Here is a 22,964-nt window from a genome sequence, read left to right on the forward strand (position 1 = left end):
TTTCATAAAGCCGGTTTATCTACTGGGTGTAAAAATATATTTTTTAAATGCATCTGACATTTTGGCGGTAATTTTCAAATTTGGGGTTGCGAGTGTTTGGATGCTTGAGAATTTGGAGGTTTATGACATTTGGAGATCTTAATAGCTCTACATCTTAACAGCTTCAAATATCCATAGAGTTTGATATTGATAGATCTTAATATCTTTAGATTCTAGCCCTAATAGCTCCCAATATCCCTAGATTCCAACAGTCGCAGATTTTAGTATGCATAGATATCCACATCACATATCAACATCTACATATGTCAATATGTGAGCCTACATCTCAATGTCAATCGATTCAGATAGCATCTGACTCTTGCATTTCTATGTCCCTATATCCCTAGATTCTCGTGTTCTTCTAGCTCTATATCCCTAGTACCACATATTCCTAGACCTCTGTATCTCTACATCCTCAAACCCCTATATTTCCACAGTTCTAACTTTCTATACTTTCAGACTTGAAGTGTCTCAAATTTCCAAGCATCCAAATTTCAAAACTCTGAAATCCCCAAATTTCCCCGAATCCCTAATCATCCAAGATTTCTAAATTCCCCAATATCCAACATTTCAAATTTCCCAAATTTGCCAATGTCAAGACATCCAAATTCTCGAATCTATCAAAGATAAATCGTATCCTCTCGTTCCCCAATTAGAGTTCCCTAGAGACCCCAGACCTCTCCACCTTACTACCTAGATCAATCGTAAATTCCCAAAAATTTGAAACTAACAGAAAGCGGCGCTGCACTCGATTGCCCCATAGAGCGAAGAAGTGCACGCGTGCGCGCGTAACAAGCATGCCCTTCAGATCTACAATGATGGAGCGTCTATTAGAGGAGGCGATTGTTCTTATATAATGAATGGATCATGTAACTAGCCGCTTCGCGGACTCGCTTCGCGGAACGAGAGACAGCAAGAGACGAAGGGGGGCGGGAGAGTGAAAGAGAGAGAGAGAGAGAGGGGAAGGAGAGGCGGAGGAGAGGGAGAGACGCCTTCGCGCGTACACACACAAGGCCATACACACGCGCACGAGTGTACGAGACACGCGTGTGTATACCTGGGAAGAGTGTGCGCGACCACGTACCAGTTAGAGTCGGCTAGGTTGGTACGTAAGTGCAGCTGAAAAGGCTTTTTACTTTCTGGCCTTGAGCGAAATGTATCCGGTGACTCGACGACCGCCGATCGGCCGAGGGAACGACAGAGTTCCCCTACGTCCAAACGTATATCCTCTGCGTTCTCTTTTATTGTTGCCTTTTGACGCGTGCTCGCTCTATATTGCCCCGCCATCCATCACACTACGTTCGCCGCTGTCCAATTAATTATATACACCTTTCTTTTGACGCTCAAAGGATGGCCCACGGAAATTCACCTTACTAACATCACATGTTTTTGCCTACACTTTTATTAAGCTTTAAACTTCCATTTTTATAGGACTTCTCTTGTTACTGTTGTCTGCTGAAATTATTTTCTGTTTTTATTAAGCTTCATGCTCCATTTTTATTGACATAAGTTTCGTAAGATTGAGTCTCTTGTTGCAGTTGATTATTAATTTTAATTTTTAATTTTTTACAAGTTTTGAATATTTTATGAGGACATATTTTACAAAATTGTGAAGACACTACAAAAACATAGTTTCAAAAATTGTGAAGGTACTACAAAAGTACATTTCTTAAAATTGTAACCATTCTGTAGAAGTATTTATTTCTAAAATTGTAAAGGTAGTCCCAAAGCACATTTCCCAAAATTATGAAGCTGCTACAGAAACACATCTTCAAAAATTGTGAACATATTACAATAACATATTTTCTAATATTGTGAAGGTACAAGCAAATATTTCAAAACATTTCTGGCCTACTACAAATTTTCTGAAAATTACAAGAATATTACGAAAGTGAATTTCCTTAAATGTAATTAATTTCGATGTTCAAAGAGTGCATCCCTAAGGTTCACGTTCATTTCTCGCGTTATAGCGTTTCGTAATATCCGAACGCGTTCCGAGGATTTTCGTAAGCTTGGCTATATAAAAAGCGGGCGACTGGGTGAGACGAAGAGAGATGAACGGTAGAGACAGAGAAAGAATATCAGAGAGAGTACGTTACAGTCGACGGAGCGATGCGCAAGAGGGAGAGCGTGAGAGACTGGCTGGAAAATAGTAATTCGAAATCAGGGAAAGGTGTGAGTCACTGGTTTCACGGGGTGTCATAACCCTGCCCTCGGTTCAAATTACGTATTTTCAATTCTAAAACGTGAAACACGATGGGGAATTAACGAGCCACGAAGCGCTAGTTACGAGCTGAAAGAATGGCGCTCGATTTCTACAACGCGTCTTGTCAAACGATCAGCCATTTTTGTTCGAACTCTTTCAAATTGAACTACTCTATCGGTGATAAAATGAAAGTTATGACATTATTTTGTTGGAAATAAGAATGTTGTCTACATATTTGCATGTTATGTATTTTTGAGGTTAAGCATGTTAATATATTGATTACGTATTTTCCTTAAACACTGATATTATGAAATTACCTTTCAGATTAAACACAAAAATTAAGAAATGTAGTACGCACTTTTTAGGTTGATCATCAAAATTATGAAATATATTCACTTTTGAGGTTAATCACTGAAATTAAGAAATGTATCTACTTTTGAGGTTAAGTGCTGAAACAAAAAAGTGTATTATGGATTTTTTAAGTTAATCATTAAAGTTCACGCTATGCATCACATAAGATTGTTATTTAATTACTGACACAATAAAATTTGTTATAAACTTGCAATAGAATATGTACAATTATATGTACACGACTCAAAAATGTATTAGGAAAGAAATGTACAGAAGACTTTATATTAAGAATGAAAAGTGAATTTTATCAAAGTGAACATCAATAACCCATTGACTATCATTCATCTATTATTATCGATTGAAATAGTGAAAGTCAAACGTGTTACAATGAAGAATAAAATAAAAATATCGTCACGCCTTTTAACTTTTAGCAAACTATTAATTTCTAAAGTGATAGTACTTATCCATTTCGTTGACGAGCAGTAAATAATGCGTTAAAAATTAAATGAAGTATTCTTAGCGCCATAAATAGCGGAAGGAGCTGCAGCTACGATTAACATTCCTTTTTTATCGAATATAATGAATAACTTATGTCTACAGCACACTATTTATAAATAGCGATATATGCAAATACGTAAGAAGCGGTAAGCGGTGCTTGAACAAACTGAACTGTACCACTTCCGTTATTCGTGCTCTCTCCATTTTACTTGCTTTTTAATCTCAACGTATTTCTTCTAAAATAATGCTCGTTACGTATTTCTAATTTATCGCGATTAAACTCGCTGTAATAGATTCTCAACTTCACACGATCTCGCGCACTTTAACGATCATTATTTGTGGAAAAAAGACGGTTTAATCGATCTAATATATTGCCACTTGCAAGAATTTTCTACGGGAACAATATTGTCAGCAATATAAGTCTGCATTAGGTTATAGATTCTACTAAGGAAACATATCTCACAAATTTTATTATTTGATACTAACGAGTGATGGCGATATAACGCGAGACAGTGTAAGGTGACATGTACATGTAACAACATGCATGTTGTAGGTTAATATAATGTGTAATAGTATAGCACAAGTAAATGTGCAACAATGCAATGATAATACGAGATATATGAAAATGGCGATATAGTAAGAGTCTGCTACATACGCTCCTCAACAATACTTTCAGTAACTATTACTATTGAACAACAGCAATTCTGATGAATTAATATACTGCAATGCATCGTATATTTATACTGCAAGAATATAATATGACAACATTAAAAACGGCAATATAAGGAGAGTCCACTATCCTTAACATTATAATATTTATCACCAACGATATTGATGGTTACACGTCTAATTCCGAAGAGATCATCGACTCCAGCTGAAAGGAATTTCTTCCGAATGTTACATATTTTACAGTAATATGGCGTGTTGCATCCCCGTAATCTATGGTGTTCCAAACGAACGCTTTTCGAGCGCGATGCATGCACATAAAAGATGTCCGATGAGACCGCGAAATACGGCCTATCGAGGCTGGCGAAACGTAATTGGGCCCACAAAAAATGGAGCGGAAACGTCTGAACCCCGTTACAGGCCTCGTAACGAGTTCTCTCTACGCGTTGCTCAATCCGTGCAGGCTGGTTTGCGCGGTTTGAGCCGCCTCGCCTTAATGCGTACCGTCACGATCTGTTCCCTTTACGACAAACACCAAAACAGCTCCATTATTTTCGCGGATCCGTATCGTTGATCAGGGACAAGAAATTTCACGCCTGACGCGTTAAAATTCACTAGCCCGTTTAACTGGAGACGTGCTGAACATGCTCGTCGCTAATGGCTCTTATTTTGGGGGGTTTGACGTTCCGGAATTTGGGAATTTAAGGACTTGATTTGGAGATTTGGAGATCACAAAATTTGGGGTTTGGGGATTTTTTAAGTTTAGGAATTGGGGTTCTGGGAACTTTGGGGTGTGGAGATCTGGGGATGTAGGAAATTGAGGACGTGAGAATTTGAAGATTTTTAAATTTGGGGATTTGAGGGTTGGGTCATTAGATCAGATTAAATCAAGTTCATATTGAAGTAAGTTCGTTTGAACCCATCACGACTTGGCCGCCCATTTCGTTTTCATTTCATCAGCGCTTTTGAGATTTCTCAAAATCATTCCTCTCTTAATTCATCACAGTTTACTAAAGAACGTAACCTTCTCAAAAATTCCCAATTTCACTAAACTTCCGTATCCACAACCGAATCCACGTACAACTCGCTCGAACCCATCACTACTTCTCCGCGCATTTCGTTTTCATTTCATCAGCGCTTTCGAGATTTCTCGAAATCATTCGTCTCTTAACCAGAATTCGTTAAAATCGTGCAACCGAGGGAAACAGATCTTAACATCACGGAACGTTTCCTCTTTCTTTTTACCTACAAGAGTTCAATCTTTTTCACCGTTGGATGTCGCTGGGAGGCCCCCTCCGCCCCCTCTCTCTCTATCCCCCGTGTCACGCTTTAATTTCCAGCCTCGACATTTGCGTAACCCAGTTTCGCCATTGTTCGATTCAATGGTAGATCGTAACGTCCGTCATCCGGATAGATTATAATGCTCGCGTGTGTGTATGCATGTCGACGCGTGTGCGCTCGCGTGTGTATGGCACTGCGCATCGTTGCGTCAAGAGTGTACGTTGTGAACCGACGCGACGAAAGTGTACACACACGCGAGCAACACGCGAGCGTATTAGTATGCCGCGCGGCGATAAAGCGACCGACGTCCATGGAGAGTTCGCGTAACGAAATTTACGAATTCCACCAACTTTCTCCTCTTGTTCTTATCTTATCTCCGGCTCGCGAGGCGAGTTGCACTAGTTCTTATTGCATCGTTACCTCCTTACCGTTCTCTTTATCAAACGCTAGCACGCTCCGATTCGATCTTGCACACGGGACAACCTATGCCTTGCTAATCTTTATGCGGAGAAGCACGAAAACGATGCGGAGTTATTACTCGCGAATTTTGCGCGATACACGCCGTACTTCGTTATGGCATAAACGGTGTCCTACAATTGAAGTTACAATGTAGTCGTTTCGTGTTCTTACGTTTCTGTGCATCGGCGCGGGTGCATTGCGCGCGATTAAAATGGAGGTCTATGATATTCTACGTCGAATGTGATGTGGTTTATCTTGTTTTGAGTTATGGGGAATTAACTTCTTGAGACGGAGTATTGTACAATCTTGTTTGTCATGGTTTGTATGTGATCATTTATTATTTTGAGGTTAGGTTTTGGGGATGGGGGAAATTTTATATTTTCAATTTGGGATTTGAGAATTTAGGGATGTGGTTGTTTGGAGAGTTGTACAATTTGGTAAATTGGGATGTTGAAGATTTAGGAATTTGGGAATTTGGGATCTAGAGGATTTGAGAAGTGGGAAACTGGGGGACTAGGGAATTTGGTAACTTGGAAATTTGTAAATTTGAGAAGTGGGAAACTGGGGAACTAGGGATTTGGTCACTTAGAAATTTGAGAATTTGTGAACTAGGGAATTTGGTAATTAAATAGTTTGGGAACTAGGGAATTTGAGAACTAGAGAATTTGGGATCTCGTGGATTTGGTAATTTGGAAATTTCGGAACTAAGGATTTTGGTAACTGAAGAGTTTGGGAACTGGGGAATTTGGTAACTAGAGAATTTGGGAACTAGGGGATTTGGTAATTTGGAAATTTGGGAACTAGGGAATTTGGGAACTAGAGAATTTGGAATCTAGAGGATTTGGTCATTTGGAAATTTGTGAACTAGAGAATTTCGGAACTAGGCAATTTGGAATCTAGGGAATTTCGAAACTAAGCAATATGGAAACTAGGGAGTTTGGGAACTAGGGAATTTTGGAACTAGGGAGTTTGAAAGCTAGGGAATTTGAAAACTGAAAAATTTGGGAACTAGAGAATTTGAGAACTACGAAATTTAGGAACTGTGGGATTTCTTAGGAAGCCTAAGAAATTTATTACTAACAGCTAAAATATCTAACCATTACAAACCAATATCAATTTCTTCGAAACAATTAAACTTTCCAAAAAGAAACTTAAACTATAAATACCAAAAGAGCTATTAAGATTCTAGTGACACGTATATCGCCTCCCAACGAGCCCCTCACGAAATCCGTGCTGCTCTCTCTACGCGATTCCGCAGTTTTATCAACGAGCGACAAGGCAGAGTTTACCGACGCGTCGAAATGCGTCGATTCTGATCAACCACCGGAGAGAGTGCAGCACCGTACAAAACGAACGAGAGGTACACGTTGACCGGTAAAACCGGCGAAGTCAAGTTTCCCCCCACCCTGGTGGCAGACAAGTGGGCCAGAGTTTTCTGCATGTAGCGGCACGGGGCCTTGTCCCCCACCGTACACGAACGGCACGAGACCCCGCCCGGCAAGTCTTCAAGGTCCAAATAGAAGAAGAAACACGAACGTAAGCGTAAGCGTGGACGTAATGCAGCCGGTCGGTCAGCGATTGACCCTGAACTTGAGCCGTGGCTGCTAACAGCAGCAACAACAACGCAGACGCACCACCGGCCATTTCCTTATTCAGTGATTTTCTTGGTAAGCGGCCGACGGATCATTACGTATGCGGCCGAGTAACGCACGTTCGACGTCATGCCATAATTCTTACCCCAAGGACCTGTTCTTTTTTCCTTTCTTCGGCTCTCTTCGATTCTTCTTGATCGGGAGTGCAATGCTCCGATGTTCGTTGCTTTGCCACGGGTTGCCAAGGTTGCTTATGGAGTGGAAGGATTTTACAGAGCAAGGAGTTGATTAGGATGAGTCATTGGAGGAGTATGTGGATGTGGAGGATGTAGATCTAGGGAGAACGTGGGGAAAATATAGGGAAGGTTTAGATGTGGAGGTGTTTAGGTGTGGAGGTGGATGAATTTGGGGAATTATGCAGTTAGTGATTTGGGGAATTGAGAAATGTGGAGCTTTAGGTAGTTGAGGATTTCGAGATTTGGGGATTTGGGCATTTAGGGATTTGGGAATTTAGAGATTTGGGGATCTAGGTAATTTGCAATCTATGGAATTTGCAATCTAAGGAATTTAGAATTTTGGGAATCGGGGATTTAGGGAATTAGGGATCCAGGGAATCTGGGATCTAGGGGTTTGGGAATTTAGGAATTTGGGAATTTAGGGATTTGGGAATTTAGGGATTTGGGAATTTAGGGATTTGGGAATTTAGGGATTTGGGAATTTAGGGATTTGGGAATTTAGGGATTTGGGAATTTAGGGATTTGGGAATTTAGGGATTTGGGAATTTAGGGATTTGGGAATTTAGGGATTTGGGAATTTAGGGATTTAGCAATCTAGGGAATTTGCAATCTATGGAATTTGGAATTTTGGGAATCGGGGATCTAGGGAATTAGGGATCTAGGGAATCGGGGATCTAGGGATTTGGGAATCTAGAGATTTGTGCATACAGGGACTTGGAAATACCTGTATTTAAGAATCTAGGGATTTGGGCATATCCCCATATGGACCATATCCCTACTCGAAAATAAAAGGATTTGAGAACCTAGAAATCTATGAATATAGAGATTTGGAAATACAACAACTTATGAATATAGAGATATGAACATATAATAACTTAAAGTATATTTCTTTCTACACCTAACTCATCCAAACGTCGCCTGTAAAGTTCATCGTTGCCCATCCGTGTCCCACGTGTCTCCGACACAGTAAATCTCATTACAGAGTAGATCTTCGTGACTTTTACTCAAGGTCTTCCCTTTCGAATTTGATCGAATCGTTCTTCGAAGGACAAATCTAATATATTCGCTTGACGGGCTTTCCTATTGTACCGGTTCCATCACAAGTAGTTAACAGCTTGCCATCTTGTTCTTCAACGAATGAAACTGATATATCATCGATACTTTTTGTACCTGTATAAGATTGATTCAAGGTGTGGAGTCGACATCGATTCGCTTCACTTGACAGAAAATCAGCTGATACAAAGGAGAAGAAACAAACGTGAAACCCATTGTACCTGAGACACGTTTGACATTGCGGAACGCGACGATGTTTACGGCATTGGTTTCATAATATTAATTACAAGCTGCTCGTTCGGGGATAACGTGAAATCAAACTTTCTCTTGGGTTCCCTTGAGGAACGATGGGACTGCGATGAAATGTCAAATTTATTCAAACGATGGTCACGAAACTTTGTCATTGTTGCCTCGTTATGTCACTTATCTGTTGTAAATGATCAAAAAAATAATGTACCTGTTTAGTACAATGTTTAGTCAACGAAGATTACGAAAGAAAGTTTAAAATCATGTGACAATTTATGCTTCAAATTTATGTATATAGAAATAGAGGTTATGTAGTGTTAGTATATATACAAAATAAAAATAGAGGTTAGGTATTGTTACCATATGTACAGAATAAAAATAGAGATTATGTATGGTTGTCATATGTACAAAATAAAAATAGAGGTTATGTACTGCTACCATATGTACAAAATAAAAATACAGGTTATGTATTGTCACCATAAATAAAAAATAAAAATTACACATGTAAATGTTTACATACTAAATACAATCTTAAAATAATTACATATGAACTTACAATATTTGAATGCACACCTAAATACGAATATAACCTAACCTAACATATGATGTATTCATTAATTGCATACGAAACTTTCATTTAAATAAACAATGGAATATTCTAATGATCCTCTGAATTTCTATTTTAAGACAGATTTACAGCTGTTATAAATAATATATGTACGCAATTATCGTATAAATATACGAGGTACATTTTAATTGCCGACGACAACGTTGTGCTATTTTCTAATCGTGAATTAAATTGTACTATAATTGCATGAGTCACGGCAATATTTCATCACGAACTGGCCAGTCTTCAGCGTTACTGTCGCTGCTACTTCAGCAAAAAAATTTCTCGGAGAATTATATAATAGTTTTACAGCATTTTGCTTCGAGAGATCGTTAATCAGCAAGGTCTGAACTGCTTAATTACTGCTGAAATGCGATTGTTATATTTATCAATGCATACGTGGGAACAGATTGTATTTTCTCTTTGGGAAAATAAAATGGCGGACCGAGAGTTGATAAAATGGAGGGAAAATTTGAAATATGTTTTGATTTTAGAAATTTGGAAATTTAGGAGGCTTGTTAGATTTATTGTAGGCTTCTTAGGTTAATCGAATTAACCTAATTCTTCCTAGAATATGATACAGTTATTATTTAATAGTAGAGGACTGAGATTATTGGAGTGCGAGCCACCGAACCGACTATGCCGAAAGTAATTATGCGAATAGGACAACGTATGAAGCAGAACGAATTAAATGGAGTGATTGTTAGTATTTATATAGTATTTATACAGTATTCTAGTATTGTAGAGTCTATCTAAAGCTCTAATTAAGTGGTTAATTAGCGAAGTGCATGTCAAGAACATAATTCCCTAAATTAAGATTTACTTTGATTTCTTCTGATTCCCATTTGAACAATTTCAAGTTCCAGATCAACGTAGTGATATTAGAGTTGTACAGGCTAATTGAAATTCTAATTAAACGAACAGTGTTCTGAAAATTCTACTATTTTTTACTGTACCTACCCCCAGCTATTTTTCACTATCAAATTACTATACCATTGTATAGTATCACAAATACTATAAAAGCCAATTAAAATTGTAAAGAAGCATTTTCCTTTCAATGCCACACATTACACCGATAATAAAACGAACCGATTTTTATTGAAATATGCAAATCCGTGGAACAGAATTGGTATAAATAGCTTAGTGACATGATTATACGTTCTTGCTGTCGCGATTCGAGTCCTTAGCAGAAAGCTGAGCGAATGTCAGAGAAACGTGAGAAGCATAATCTTAGGATACGTCACCGCCTTCCGTTTCGAAGAAAAGCAGAACACGGAAAGATGAAATTAGTGTAACGAAGCCGTCTTTGCATGACGCGAGACTGCAAGACCACATTTATTGGGTGAAGGACGTTTCACGTATATTTCGCTCATTTCATCGTTATGAAAGAATTTCCAGGAAAACGGTATTTAACTTTTCTATTCTGTCGTCGCGTTGCGAAACGTTACTCCGAAAAGACACCTTCGCGTTACATTTTGTGTGAAAAGTAATATTTTGTAAGAGATTTGATATTTAATGGTAGGTGGTTTAATAGTTAAAGGTAGGTTAATAAGTGGGTTAAGCTTTTATTTTTATTTCTCTTGCATTCAAGATTAGGTACACTTGGACTTATTGTTATACTGGAGAATATATATTAATTATTTAATTACTTAGTGCTATGATTTTTTCTTTTATTCAAAAGCACAAAGAAATACCAGCATGATCTTGTTTTGCAAGTCCAGCTCATATGGGAGTGACCTTGAAAACTGAAGTGATGCGCAGTCGGTTATTGTGAATAATAAATTTGCGCAATAACGTTATATTTATACCTCTATGATATTTACATCCTATAAACATAACTGCGCATACATACGACTTATCGTAATGTACTGCGCATAGGTTTTATATTTCAAGGTCAATGTCAAGGCCAATAAAAATAGGTTAAATGAACAACAGACTCCTCCAATAAATTATATTTACAATATACTATAACCATATACAACAATAACTTTTTAACTTTAAGTAGTTACTTCCTCTCAAAGTTCTGTCACCATCTTCAAATACAGATGATATGTGCAGGTTTCTTGATGATGTATGCCTATGTTTGATGAATTTAAGAGTGGTAACAATAATCATGTTAATTATTTGTGCCACATTGTAATTGGTATTTTCATCTGTGCAGACGATGTATACTGACGGTCTCCTGACACTCCATTATGGGAAGCATCCAGCGACCTTGGCCGCAGAGGTCGGAGCCTGGTACACCGGGGACCGTCACGTGGACGTGACGTTAGCTTGCGACGATGGATCCGTCGTGAAAGCTCACCGTGTTGTTTTGGCCGCAGCTAGTCCCCTTTTGGCTAGTCTTCTTCGAAATCCTGCGCTGGACCATGTGGTCCATTTGTCGGGGGTCCGAAAAACCCAGCTGACCCATCTGCTGGAATTTCTTTACAATGGGGAAGCTCTTATACCCGTAAGTAACCATCAAGTTCATCTAATTTACCCAAACTTCACATTAGACAACAACCGTTCAGCACCACAAAACTTGATACATTAATATATCACTAAAACATCTCTGCTAATATACTAGTGTTTATCATATACTAGTAGTCATCATATTCGTATCTTAACGAGGTAGACGTTACATCCCTGAAGTTCAGACTCGCAGTCCAACCTGTTCAATAAAGGCATCATAGTCCGCCATAGTGAATGGTTGAAACGGTTAGTGCCATTTTGATTTACAGTCGACGGAACTGACGCCATTGAGGGAGCTGTTCGAGCTTCTTCAAATCAAGTCGGAGCTGTTCGAGCCCAACCAACCTCAGACCTCCAGCAACTCCGATCCTGAAAGAGTGCCCACCCCTCAGCCTTCGGAGGGCCAGGAAAGTTCCAGCTACGAGTCGCAGTATGACGGCAGGTTGGTAAAGAGGCGAGCGTTAAGTGTTCGTGAAATGTCAATACGATCAACGAAATAGATATTGTAATTTCCAAGATAGAAAACTATTAAGATATCTGTTTCGTATTGATGCAAGATATCGATTCTCATAATGTCATTCTTCCCTCTTTCGACATTTACGTTCGAGTGCAGCTCCAATTTTTTTAATTGATTCAGGATGCAGAGGTTATATGACGTTGAAATTTCCAGGCAATCCAATAACCCCGCAGACTGCTGTTCGGTGCTCATAAAGACCGAGGGCTGCGAGGAGGAACCGGAAGTGGACGTCGAAGGCGTCGAGGGCGAAGCTCTCCTCACGGAGAACAGAGAAAGCAGTATAGAACCGCCTCGACGGAGGGATAGCTCTGATCCTGTCAACCTTAGTTTGAACTCTGGAACTTCGACTACCAGCGAAAGTTCGCACGATATCGTGCCTAGGTGAGGACCTCATCTTTGAACCTGTAGATTCTGTATTTGGTCTAATACTTCTACTTTGTGACTGTTTATGGCTCTTCAAGCTTCGTGTTCTGGTTTTCTTGCTGACATTTGAACATCCTTCAAGATGTCACTTTTTTGGATGCTGACATTTGGTTGTCATCCTTATGGCTCTTTAAGCCTCACTTTTTTGGATGCATGACATTTGGTTGAGACTCAAGTTTCGTTTCAATGTTTTGGCATGTTGACATTTGGTTAGCATTTCGTTTTTTACCATGATTGTCCTGAATCAGATGATAGGTCAACCAAAAGATTGTCTCACCTGAATCAGATGAGACAACCACAAGGTTACCTGACTTAAACGAAGCAACCAAAACACGATTCAACTTGAATTGGATTAGATAAAATATCTGACTTCATTCAAATAAGATAATCAGAAGATAGGAAGTAACTAGTTCAGTTCATCTTAGAATGTGGACTAATATGAGTATTTGTATTTAGGCCAGAAAAGCAATTGCTGGAGAGGCGAGAATCTCTGGAAGAGGCGGAGGAGAGGAGAAGACAGTTAGCGGCTCGACTAGCGTTAGGCTTAGAACCAGGAAAACGGAAACCTGAAGAAATACCTATCCCACCTGCGGAAGCGTACGTTGTGACGCCCCATCGAAAACGAAGGCCAGGATTCCACAATGCGCCAGCACAGAATCCAGCCTTCGTACCGTTTAATCCTGGTTTCGAGACGCCGAGGCGATTGCAGGCGCCACATCCTCTCAGCGTCTCCGCGCCTCCGTACCTGGTATGTCTTTCTATACCATTCTCAAACATTATAACTTCCTTCTAATTCACAATTATATAAACTAGATTAACTAGATTAAAATAGACTGTATTTTTCATTTAAAAAATTAAGTTGCAACAGTAGTTTTGTTCACTATACACCAACCAAATCCTTCCAAGAGTCCATATTTGTAACAAGTGGTTTTATTTTGCAGCAGGACAGGTCAGTGACGCCTCCAGGAGCGTCGCACAGGCCTCCAAGCGCGGACCCAGCATCGGCAGCGGGTTTGGAGCCACCGTGGGGTTCTTGGGCGTTGCCCCCAGCGAGGGCACCTCCGCCGCCACCCACAGACGACCCACCCAAGTCCACTCCCGTCCGCGAATATCGGTGCAGCTATTGTGGCAAACAGTTCGGAATGTCATGGAACTTGAAGACGCATTTGAGAGTGCACACCGGTGAAAAACCGTTCGCGTGTAGACTCTGTGTCGCCATGTTCAAGCAAAAGGCCCACCTGCTGAAGCATCTTTGCTCGGTACACAGAGGAGTGATAGCCGCCCCGGACAATACGTTTACTTGTTGCTTCTGTTCGTTAAGTTTCGATAGTTTACAAGAGCTGATCAGGCACCTGTCGGGTCCGCACAATAATCTGCTGCTCAGCAAGAACCTGCACGACTAGCGACAAGGTTAAGGCCGACCGGTGCTGAAGCGTGACCTCGGCATCATCTCGAAACGATTGTTCCTTCGATCGTGTTCAGATTCGAGAAGTACGACTACCTTCCAAATCGTAATTGCAATTATCGACGTTTGAATTTGGACCTTCAGTGTCTCGTACGAATCTGGACGCCGATCTCGAGATGACAAGGTCACTGCGTGCCTCCAATGAAGAAACGTCCCCAATCGTTTTCAGAACCTCAAAAGTATTTTTGTAACAGCTCGAAAACGTCTGGTGACAATGTTCGAACGTGCACGAACGCGTGTTAGGTGGTTTTTTAAACGAATTTACATGAAGCACGCTAATTTCTAGGCAAAGTACGAAGCGTTGAAGAACATCGGTTTCTTCGGGAAACGGCATGAACAGCACCGGGAGAGCCTTGTTTTATATAAAATCGTCACTGTTGTGACTATCTAGTTCGAAAAATGTATGAAGACCAAGCAACAGTCTAATATTATAAGCGATGACCAGTAACTATGACCAAATAACGTATCCCCGACGATCGGGTATGTTGTGCCGGTCTCCATTACGAAGCGTTAAGAAAGTCGAAACGAGAATGGGTGAGAGTCAATTATCGTCGAATTTTTAGCGGAACGAACTCTCGTTACGTCTTTACTTACTTGAAGAAGGAAGACGAAGAAGCTTTCGAACGCTTTTTTCGTTCGCGTCAGGTGACAGCCAGCGAAGACGTCTCTCGTTTACCTCAGCGCGCGCAAGCAATCTCACGTGTAAATAACGTTAACGTTTTTAGTAGTAGAAACAAGCGGACGGATAAGAATTTATTTATTTTACACTTCTTTTTTTTTGCAAAAGGGACCAACCGATTTTCCACCGATTTCTGTCTTAGGTAGATGTTTAGGTGTCCTGCCCGTCAATCGCCTCGAACAAATTCACTCTCGAAATTAGCTTATGGAAGGTCTTGAGAAAAGACGTTGGCGTTATCATTCGTGGACTCCCGCTATATTGCCGCCGATTGGATTGTATCGGAAAATTCTTGCAATATATTTGGTGATATGTAGATTCCTATGGTGACGCAAGCCATGAAGGCGATATAACGAGAGTCTACTGTACCCCTTTCGGTTAGGATCGGACCTTCACGAATTTTTAAAATTTCAAATTAAACACCCAAGAATATTAAAATTCTCAAATTCAGAATTTTACAAATTTAACTTTTTAAATTTACAAAATCATAAGTTTATAAATTAAGTCTTGTGAGCTCACAGTCGCACGAAAGGTCTGATCCTACGTGAAATATAGTCCTCGCGACGATATAGCGCAGTCGTAAATTAAACTCTTGAAACTCCCAGGACCGTATGCGTTCTACTTCAGGGTCTCTACGCTGTACAGAACTTTTCGCGATACGATCCTGGCCGAGGTTTCGTAAACTTTCCCTAGACGGCGCTGTACCTCGAAGAGTTTGCGACCTCGCTGTATCGTGACGCGGATTCCCTTACCCAATCGAAGAGGAACATTATCGGCGGGACACAATTGTGGAAGAAGCGACAATAATAGAATTTTTTTCTCGCAAAACGGCTCAAGCTTTTGCCGACCAAATAGAATAAAACGTTGCTAATGTTCTTCCATGTATGTACAATCCTCGTCTTCCACTTCACATATCGCCAGAGTCCTCTCCCTTCCCCGTTTTCTCTACCCTCCTACGTCACGGTGTATTTTTTTCTGTTTTGTACCATCGAAACAACGTTCTCGGTATCTCAGCCACACGAGTGCCTTGTCAAATGGGTCCAAATTGGTCGATTGGGCAGTGATTTCATGTGTTCATAGGCTTAAGGTACACGTACACGTAATTAAGATGACGATACGAGCTCGCTTTAGGAATTGAAAGGAAACGTTAATTAATTCACGTAGAAGGTTTCAAATATCACTCGAATTAATCCAAGATTAGGTAGGATCTAGATCGTTGTAAGTAGCAGCTTTTGTTTCTCTGATTTCTGTCTCATTGACGCAGGACGTCATTTATTTTTTTTCTTTTTTTTCTTCTCTTCTTGGTTAGATAGGTATTATTACTTAAGGTGCCTTGAAGAAGGGCCTCGACCTCTCTTTGGTTCCAAAAAGTTTTAGACAGCGGTACAAATTTTTATTGGAATTTGTCAAATTTGTCAGTTGGGTTATTTTTTGACACGTTGATTGTCGTGATGGTTAAAATTTGTATTTTATTGAGTTGATTGGAGTATATGAACATGTGGGAGAGTCATGTGAATAAGACCATGTGGATCATGTTTATATGCAATGTTTATCGTGGCGCTTTTATGTGATAGTCTCGGTATATGGCCACGTGAGAAAATTGTGATAAGCGTCATGCAATGTGTGATTGCCAAAGAATTTTTAATTAGTTTGCAATGATTATAGATTTTACATGTGTTTTTTAGAACTTCACATATGTGAAATTTCAGATATTTAAATAAATTTTTGCACTTTAAAATTGAAGTTTCGAAACTTGTACAAGTTGAACTATTTGTACATTTTCAACTTGTAAATCATTAAATTAAAAATTTTTATGTTAAGAAATTAGAGATGCACAAATTTGAGATTTAGAAATTTATGAACACTAATTACGAAGATTTGAGTTTTGCAAATTAAAAAATTTAAAAGCACTTGATCTCAAAATTACTACATCAAAAATTTATCTGAACAAACATATAATCAGAAATTCTTAAATTCTCAATGTAAACTTGAAATCTTCTTGAAACTTCAAGCTTGAAATAATGGAAAATCCACAGATAATAAAGTTACCCCTAAAATTCACAATTAAATTAGCAAATGTACACGGCAGTCAACGCGTTAACAACAAGTGCATTCCAAATAAATGAAAAAATGTTACAATAATAAAATTGATAGAACCAAAATAAAAAAAGGGCTAAAGCAGAGGTTAGAGGGGTGGTATGCGCTCTCATTAAGCCAGGCATAAACGGCCAGCACAAAACAGTGAACGCAATGTGATACTAAATGATAATAAGGATAAAGTAATTATTGTTTAGCGTGCAACGCCTCGGCGCATGGCACGAGCGCGACTCGTGGCTCTTTCAATAAAAAAAAGAAAAGAGAGATAAACCCTTTCGATCGCGAGAGGAACAAGCATCATGGATTCTTCTTTTTTTTCTGCGAGCCGCCTAAAGAAATTTTTACCAACTAACTTTTCGTCGTTTCTATCCCGATCCTTTTTCTCCTACAACTGTCTCCGACCCCCTCGTCCCCCCTTCTCGAGACGTAAGCGCACTAGGATTTATGTATATAGATTAATTTTAACGTTAATTAGTTTATCGTGTAAAATTACACAAGCTCGCCGCCAGATGTCCTGCGAGGAACACTGAATCGGGAATATTTTTCGAAACGTTTCAAACAAAGAATAGAATATATTTTTTGGACAGTTTTTATAGACGGTAATTTTCTTTCTGTGGAAATTTTGAAATTCGTGGAGGGATATGTGGGCTTTTGGAGAATTTTGAAGGGGTCCTGCTGGGCGTCTGGCACGAGCTGCGTAGAGTTAAGCATCTTCCGAGCGGAATGCGTTTTCCGCGTGCTTTCTTAGTGTTCATAGGTTTACAAGAAATAAATTAATTCAGTTGAGAAATCTATGGAATATAGAGTGATTGGAAATTACTTTCCTTATCCTTTCCTTGGAGAATTGTAATTTTGTAGGAGAAGGGAAATTTTTTTAGGGAAATGATTATGGTAAGTTTACAAATTTTGTGGGGGGAAAGTTTCCAAATATCAAGAACAGAGAAATCTTGAAATTTCAAAGTTAAAACCTTTTGATAATTTTGAAGATCCAAGATCACAAATACCAAGGTCTCAAAGTTAAAATATTCTAACGTTCCAAAGTTCCAAATCTTAAAATTAAAATTCTAAAAAATTTCCAAATCCTAAAATTCTAAAAATGTCAAAGTTCCAAGTACAATTTCTATCATACAAAAATCCACAAATGAACAAAACCTTTCACCAACACCCTAAACAAAAATAAAGACTTCCACGAAATAAAAATCTAAGAAAGTATATAAGAATAAAGAATGACAAGAAAAAAAAAAGAAATTAAATAGATGGAAACTACCATTAATAATGTCGCTGTAAGGTGACACTATAACGGTTCACGGTTTATGGACTTATTAGAGTATGGTTAGAAGAATATCTACTCGAAACTAACGGTTCAATGACCAGGGATTTCATACAAAAAGAAAGCTCGTCGAGAAACCCGTTACCGGCAGACCCATGGTTTCTCGATGGTGGTATATGCTAAACGTCCATGGGTTGACAGTGTCGATTGCATAATTGCAACGTGATTTACATTAAAACGGCTCTAACTTTGTTTCATGTAGGAGAACTCGGGTATCATTTGACATATACTCGCTCCATTTGTTGTACACAAATGCAAGGTTTAAGGTCGAGGTCGTCGAAACCGGCTTCACGAATCACTGCAGGAAGAGGAACATCAGAGGTGCACGTTTCACAATCGTGCATTCCATCTTGGATGCAGGGAGAATTGATCTCTATGCTTCTGATATTCGATGCTTGAGATTCGGACCTTTACTTCAAGTTAAAATTTTTATTCTGAATTTTTATTCTAAGTATACGCTTATGAGATACATTTTCAGATGTTTAAACTTTTGGATTTGTCAAAGTTTTAGATTATGAGTTGATAAATTCCTAAATTTTTAAGTTGTTCAAATCTTGAGATTAGAGGACTTATTAGTTATTTGAACACTCTAGTTACCAAACTTTTCAGGGCGCTCTATTTTTATTTTATTTTAAACCTATTCAAATACGAGGGTCGTTCAAATTCAACCAAATTTTTAAAGTCCCAAACTTGCAAGTGTCCCAAACCCTTGAAATCCCAAATCTCACTAAATCCAAACGCTCAAGATTCCTAACCTTCTCAAATCTCCCAAATTCCCAAATTCCAATTCACTCAAATCCTGGAGTTCTCAAAATCCCCAAATCTCGTTACATCCAACACCTAAGATTCCGAACCTAAATCTCTCAAACTCTCAAATCTCAAACTTCCAAATTCCCCAAATTCTCAAAGTCCCAAACTTGCAAGTTCCCAAATCCTCAAGCCCCCAAATCTCACCACATCCAATCACCCAAGATTACAAATCTTCTCAAATCCCCCAAACTCCCAAATTCCAATTCATCCAAATCCTTAAGTTCCCAAAATCCCCAAATCTCACTTCATACAAATACCCAAAATTCCAAACCTAAATCTCTCAATCTCTCAAACTCTCAAACATCCAAATTCCCCAAATTCTCAAAGTCCCAAACTTGCAAGTGTCCCAAACCCTTAAAACCCCAAATCTCACTACATCCAATCACTGAAAATTCCAAACCTTCTCAAATCTCCCAAATTCCGAAACTCTAATTCACCTAAATCCTTAAGTTCCCAAAATCCCCAAATCTTATCGCATCCAAGTACCCAAAATATCAAACCTTCCCAAATCTCTCAAAATTCCAAATATCCAATTCACCCAAATTCTTCAGTTCCCAAAATCCCAAAATCCCCAAATCTCACTTCATCCAAAATTCCGAACCTAAATCTCTCAATCTCTCAAACTCTCAAACTTCCAAATTCCTAAACTCCCAACCTCGCAAACCTCCCAACTCCTTACCTCCCCAAATATCACTATACCCCAACTAAAAATCCACCTCCCAAATTTCTAAAATAAAAAACCCCCTCTAAAAAGATGCCTATCATAACCAAAGAATCGTCGAATCACATATCCGTTACAATGGCGTCAGTCCGAGGGCTTGGCGTCCCGTCAAATTGATTGACACCAATCGGTCCGAGCAAACGAGGATTTGTCTTGGTTCGGTTGAAAGTACCGTTGTTAAGAAATTGCATAATGCTGGTTGCCCGTTTCTAGACGGGTCGTCGATCAGACCCATCTCGTCTGAATTTCTTTGCCGGCGCAGGTCGGTAGCCACATTGACCATCGTCTGGTGACCAGATTCTGAAGAGTACCGTAAGGATATTCACGTGTTGGTAAAACAGAGGGGGGTTGTGGCCGGTCAACGCTCCTGCACTCCCTGTGTAATGTATATAAAGCATCAGCTTCGAACCTTGCTCACGTCAGATCAACGGTAGACATGATCGGGAAGATTGTTTTCATACTTTCAGCTTTGGGCCTCGCCACCGCACAGATACCCAGTCTGGGTTTCTGTCCGGATTATGTGCCCATGGCTAACTTCGACATGAATAAGGTAAATATATTTTGTTTTATATGAATTTTCGAGACTTCTTTGTTATTTGATGGCTGTCATTATTGGGGTTTTATTAGTGTTTTATTGGTGTGATTGTTGGAGTTTAATGATGGTTTTGTGCTCGTGGTGATTTGTGGGTTGTTCATGTCTTTGTGGTTATTTGATGCTTTTGTGGTTTGTTATGTTGCTGTTAATTGTGGTAAATGTAATTGTAGTCGATGTACTTTGTGGTAGTTGTAATTGTAGTTGTTAATATAATTGTTTGCGATAGTTGTAGTGATAGTTGCTGATATAATTGTTTGTGGTTGTAATTGTGATTGTTGTGATACTTGTAATTGTAGTTGTTCACAAAATTGTTTGAGGTAGTTGTAGTTATAATTAGAATTAATAACATCACTTTTAACTACTTCACTTAAGATGTATTCTGTAAATTGTTAACTTCAAGAGAAGTAACTATACTAAATTATTAAAACCATAATTAATCTTGTTACAGTTCTTGGGTGTCTGGTACGAGGCTGAAAGATATTTCCAACTGACAGAAGTGGTATCGCGTTGTGTCATGACAAACTATACAGTAGGTCCTGATGGCAAATTCAAAGTCAGCAATCAAGTCACAAATAGATTGTAAGTATTCTTAACAAAAATTTAATATAATATCATCAAAATAACTACCTCTGAAATAGATTTCATTAAAAGTTACTTTAATAAAAAACTTCATTAGCACCGGAATCAAGAGAGTCTTAGAGGGCGAAATAAAGAAAGCTGCTTCGAAAGCCGAGGAAGGAAAGCTGACCGTCAAATACACGATACCACTGACACCTGAAACTAAGTACTCTGTTCTCGAAACGGACTATGACACTTACGCTGTTTTGTGGAGCTGCTCCGGTATTGGTCCATTCCACACGCAAAATGCCTGGGTCATGACCAGAGAGAGATTGGCTCCAGGCACTGTCTTGCAAAAGGTACGTTCTATATTCATTTCCTAAATTCAACACATATGTGGATATTTTTATTTTGAATTCGACACAGTGGCCATATATGTGGACACTGACATTTTTTGTATTAATGACATGTGTATCATATCGTATCATATGTTGTAATAATAGCATTAATTTGGACTCAAAAACAATTATTATTTTTTATTTGAACAAAAGATTTTGTATAAATTTTATAGATACAAATCTTACTTCAATTTGTGTATAACATGTATAGGCTATCCAATAATTAATATGATACTGATGGTAATATTAGTTATTAAATAAATATGCACTTCAATAATTATTAACTTTGTTAAAAAAGAATTAGGTTCTGTTAAAATATGTAATATGATAATTGTGAAAATTATCTATTTGATAATTTGCTAAACTTGTATATATGATAATTTGTAGAAATGATCTGTTTGACCATTTGTCAAGCTAATCTATATGATAATTTATTGAAATGATACATATCCCCATTTATTAAACTTATCTATATGATAATTTCCAGCAAAATTTATTTGACCATTTATTAAACTTGTCTTTGTGACGATTTGAAATTACGTATGTGACATTAAAATTATCTGTATGGTAATTAGTTGGAATTAACAAGGAACATACAATTAACAATGTAATATACAGTTGTGTTTACTGCTGTAAAGAATTATAATTGTCAACAATCATTAGACAAAACAAAATTTCTATTAATTACTATACATTTATTGTTACAATTGACAACTTATAATCTTGAAGAGACATTAAATATCTGATCTAGAGACTTGTGACCAAAGATAACTGTGTATATTTACAAAATATTTACAGTCGTATTTTTATACATTTATCAACAACTTTCAAGCTATTCAATAATTTTTCCTTCTCGCATTTTTATTTGACATACTGCAATTATCATTTTATTCTTATTTTGTTAACAGGCTTACGCTGTGCTGGACAAATACAAAATCTCAAAAACCTTCTTCGTAAAAACGGACCAAGAAGACTGCGTCTTCCTAGAAACCCCAGTGAAACCTGTGCCAGCCGCAGCAGCGCCCTCTACCGAAACCAAACCTCAAGAATCACCAGAGACAAACGAAAATGTCCGATCCGCCATTGTACCCGACGCCCCACAAATAATCATCGACACCCAAAGCGAGGAATCCAGCAAACCTCAAGTTGAAACAGCTCAAAAAAAATTAGTGAGCGTTCCTGAACGAATCGTAGAAGTAGCCGAATCCGCAAAGGAAAATTTAGAAAAGAAAGAAGAGAAAGAGGCTATAAAGGAGAAGGCAGATGAAAAGGTCAAAGACGCCGCGAAGACTGCTTGAAACTAGAAATTTTCAATTCATCTCATTTATGAAATTTTTTGTACTCGGGCTCGTAGCGGTTGAAACCAGTCTCGCCCGAGTATTTCGTTCTCATTATTCTTCATACCTTCGAGAATTCTCATTTTCATGGTTTGTGGGGGTGCTTGTTTTAGCTTATGTACAAATGTAAAAAAAAAATGCAATAAATTGTTACATAAAATGATGCGAATATTTTTGTGTTCTTATTGTTTCCTTAAGTAGGAGATATTTAAGTGAATTAATAATTAATAATGCATAATTTTATTTTAATAGAAAGATACAAGTTTCATGAGTTATAGCAAATCTAAAATTGAAAGATGTGACATTAGAAACTTAAAATTTTAATGTCACAAACTATTAAGTTTTTTCA

At 38.4% G+C, this 22,964-nt stretch overlaps 2 protein-coding genes across 5 annotated transcripts in view; both read left to right on the forward strand.

Moving 5' to 3' along the window:
* The window catches only part of ken (zinc finger and BTB domain-containing ken and barbie protein), a 46,410-nt gene extending 28,750 nt beyond the window's left edge, over nt 1–17,660 (forward strand). The window contains exons 1-6 of one of the 4 annotated variants that reach the window (XM_003699672.3): nt 5,629–5,818; nt 11,396–11,686; nt 11,958–12,130; nt 12,359–12,586; nt 13,085–13,376; nt 13,570–17,660. In XM_003699672.3, the coding sequence (XP_003699720.2) occupies nt 5,816–5,818; nt 11,396–11,686; nt 11,958–12,130; nt 12,359–12,586; nt 13,085–13,376; nt 13,570–14,031 (1,449 nt within the window). In that variant the 5' untranslated portion in view covers nt 5,629–5,815 and the 3' untranslated portion in view covers nt 14,032–17,660. Of the gene's footprint in view, nt 1–5,628; nt 5,819–6,463; nt 7,168–11,395; nt 11,687–11,957; nt 12,131–12,358; nt 12,587–13,084; nt 13,377–13,569 lie in introns of those variants that run through there. The other 3 variants (XM_012288845.2, XM_012288851.2, XM_076529138.1) reach the window with 3 other exon arrangements.
* A 2,456-nt stretch (nt 17,661–20,116) lies between these two features.
* LOC100876228 (apolipoprotein D-like) lies at nt 20,117–22,786 on the forward strand. Its single transcript, XM_003699724.3, has 4 exons — nt 20,117–20,277; nt 20,771–20,901; nt 20,999–21,239; nt 22,187–22,786. The coding sequence occupies exons 1-4, from the start codon at nt 20,164–20,166 to the stop codon at nt 22,574–22,576; spliced, it is 876 nt and encodes a 291-aa protein (XP_003699772.2). The 5' UTR covers nt 20,117–20,163; the 3' UTR covers nt 22,577–22,786.
* Nucleotides 22,787–22,964: the final 178 nt, after the last annotated feature.

The sequence above is a fragment of the Megachile rotundata genome, chromosome 2 (genome assembly GCF_050947335.1).
Source record: "Megachile rotundata isolate GNS110a chromosome 2, iyMegRotu1, whole genome shotgun sequence".
NCBI classification, from domain to species: Eukaryota; Metazoa; Arthropoda; class Insecta; order Hymenoptera; family Megachilidae; genus Megachile; species Megachile rotundata.

Bases quoted from the DNA above. Each gene is read 5' to 3' on its own strand.
- LOC100876228 (XM_003699724.3), top strand. From the start codon at position 20,164: ATGATCGGGAAGATTGTTTTCATACTTTCAGCTTTGGGCCTCGCCACC. The intron at 20,278-20,770 runs GTAAATATATTT...ATCTTGTTACAG, and splicing joins CTAACTTCGACATGAATAAG to TTCTTGGGTGTCTGGTACGA. The intron at 20,902-20,998 runs GTAAGTATTCTT...AAACTTCATTAG, and splicing joins AATCAAGTCACAAATAGATT to CACCGGAATCAAGAGAGTCT.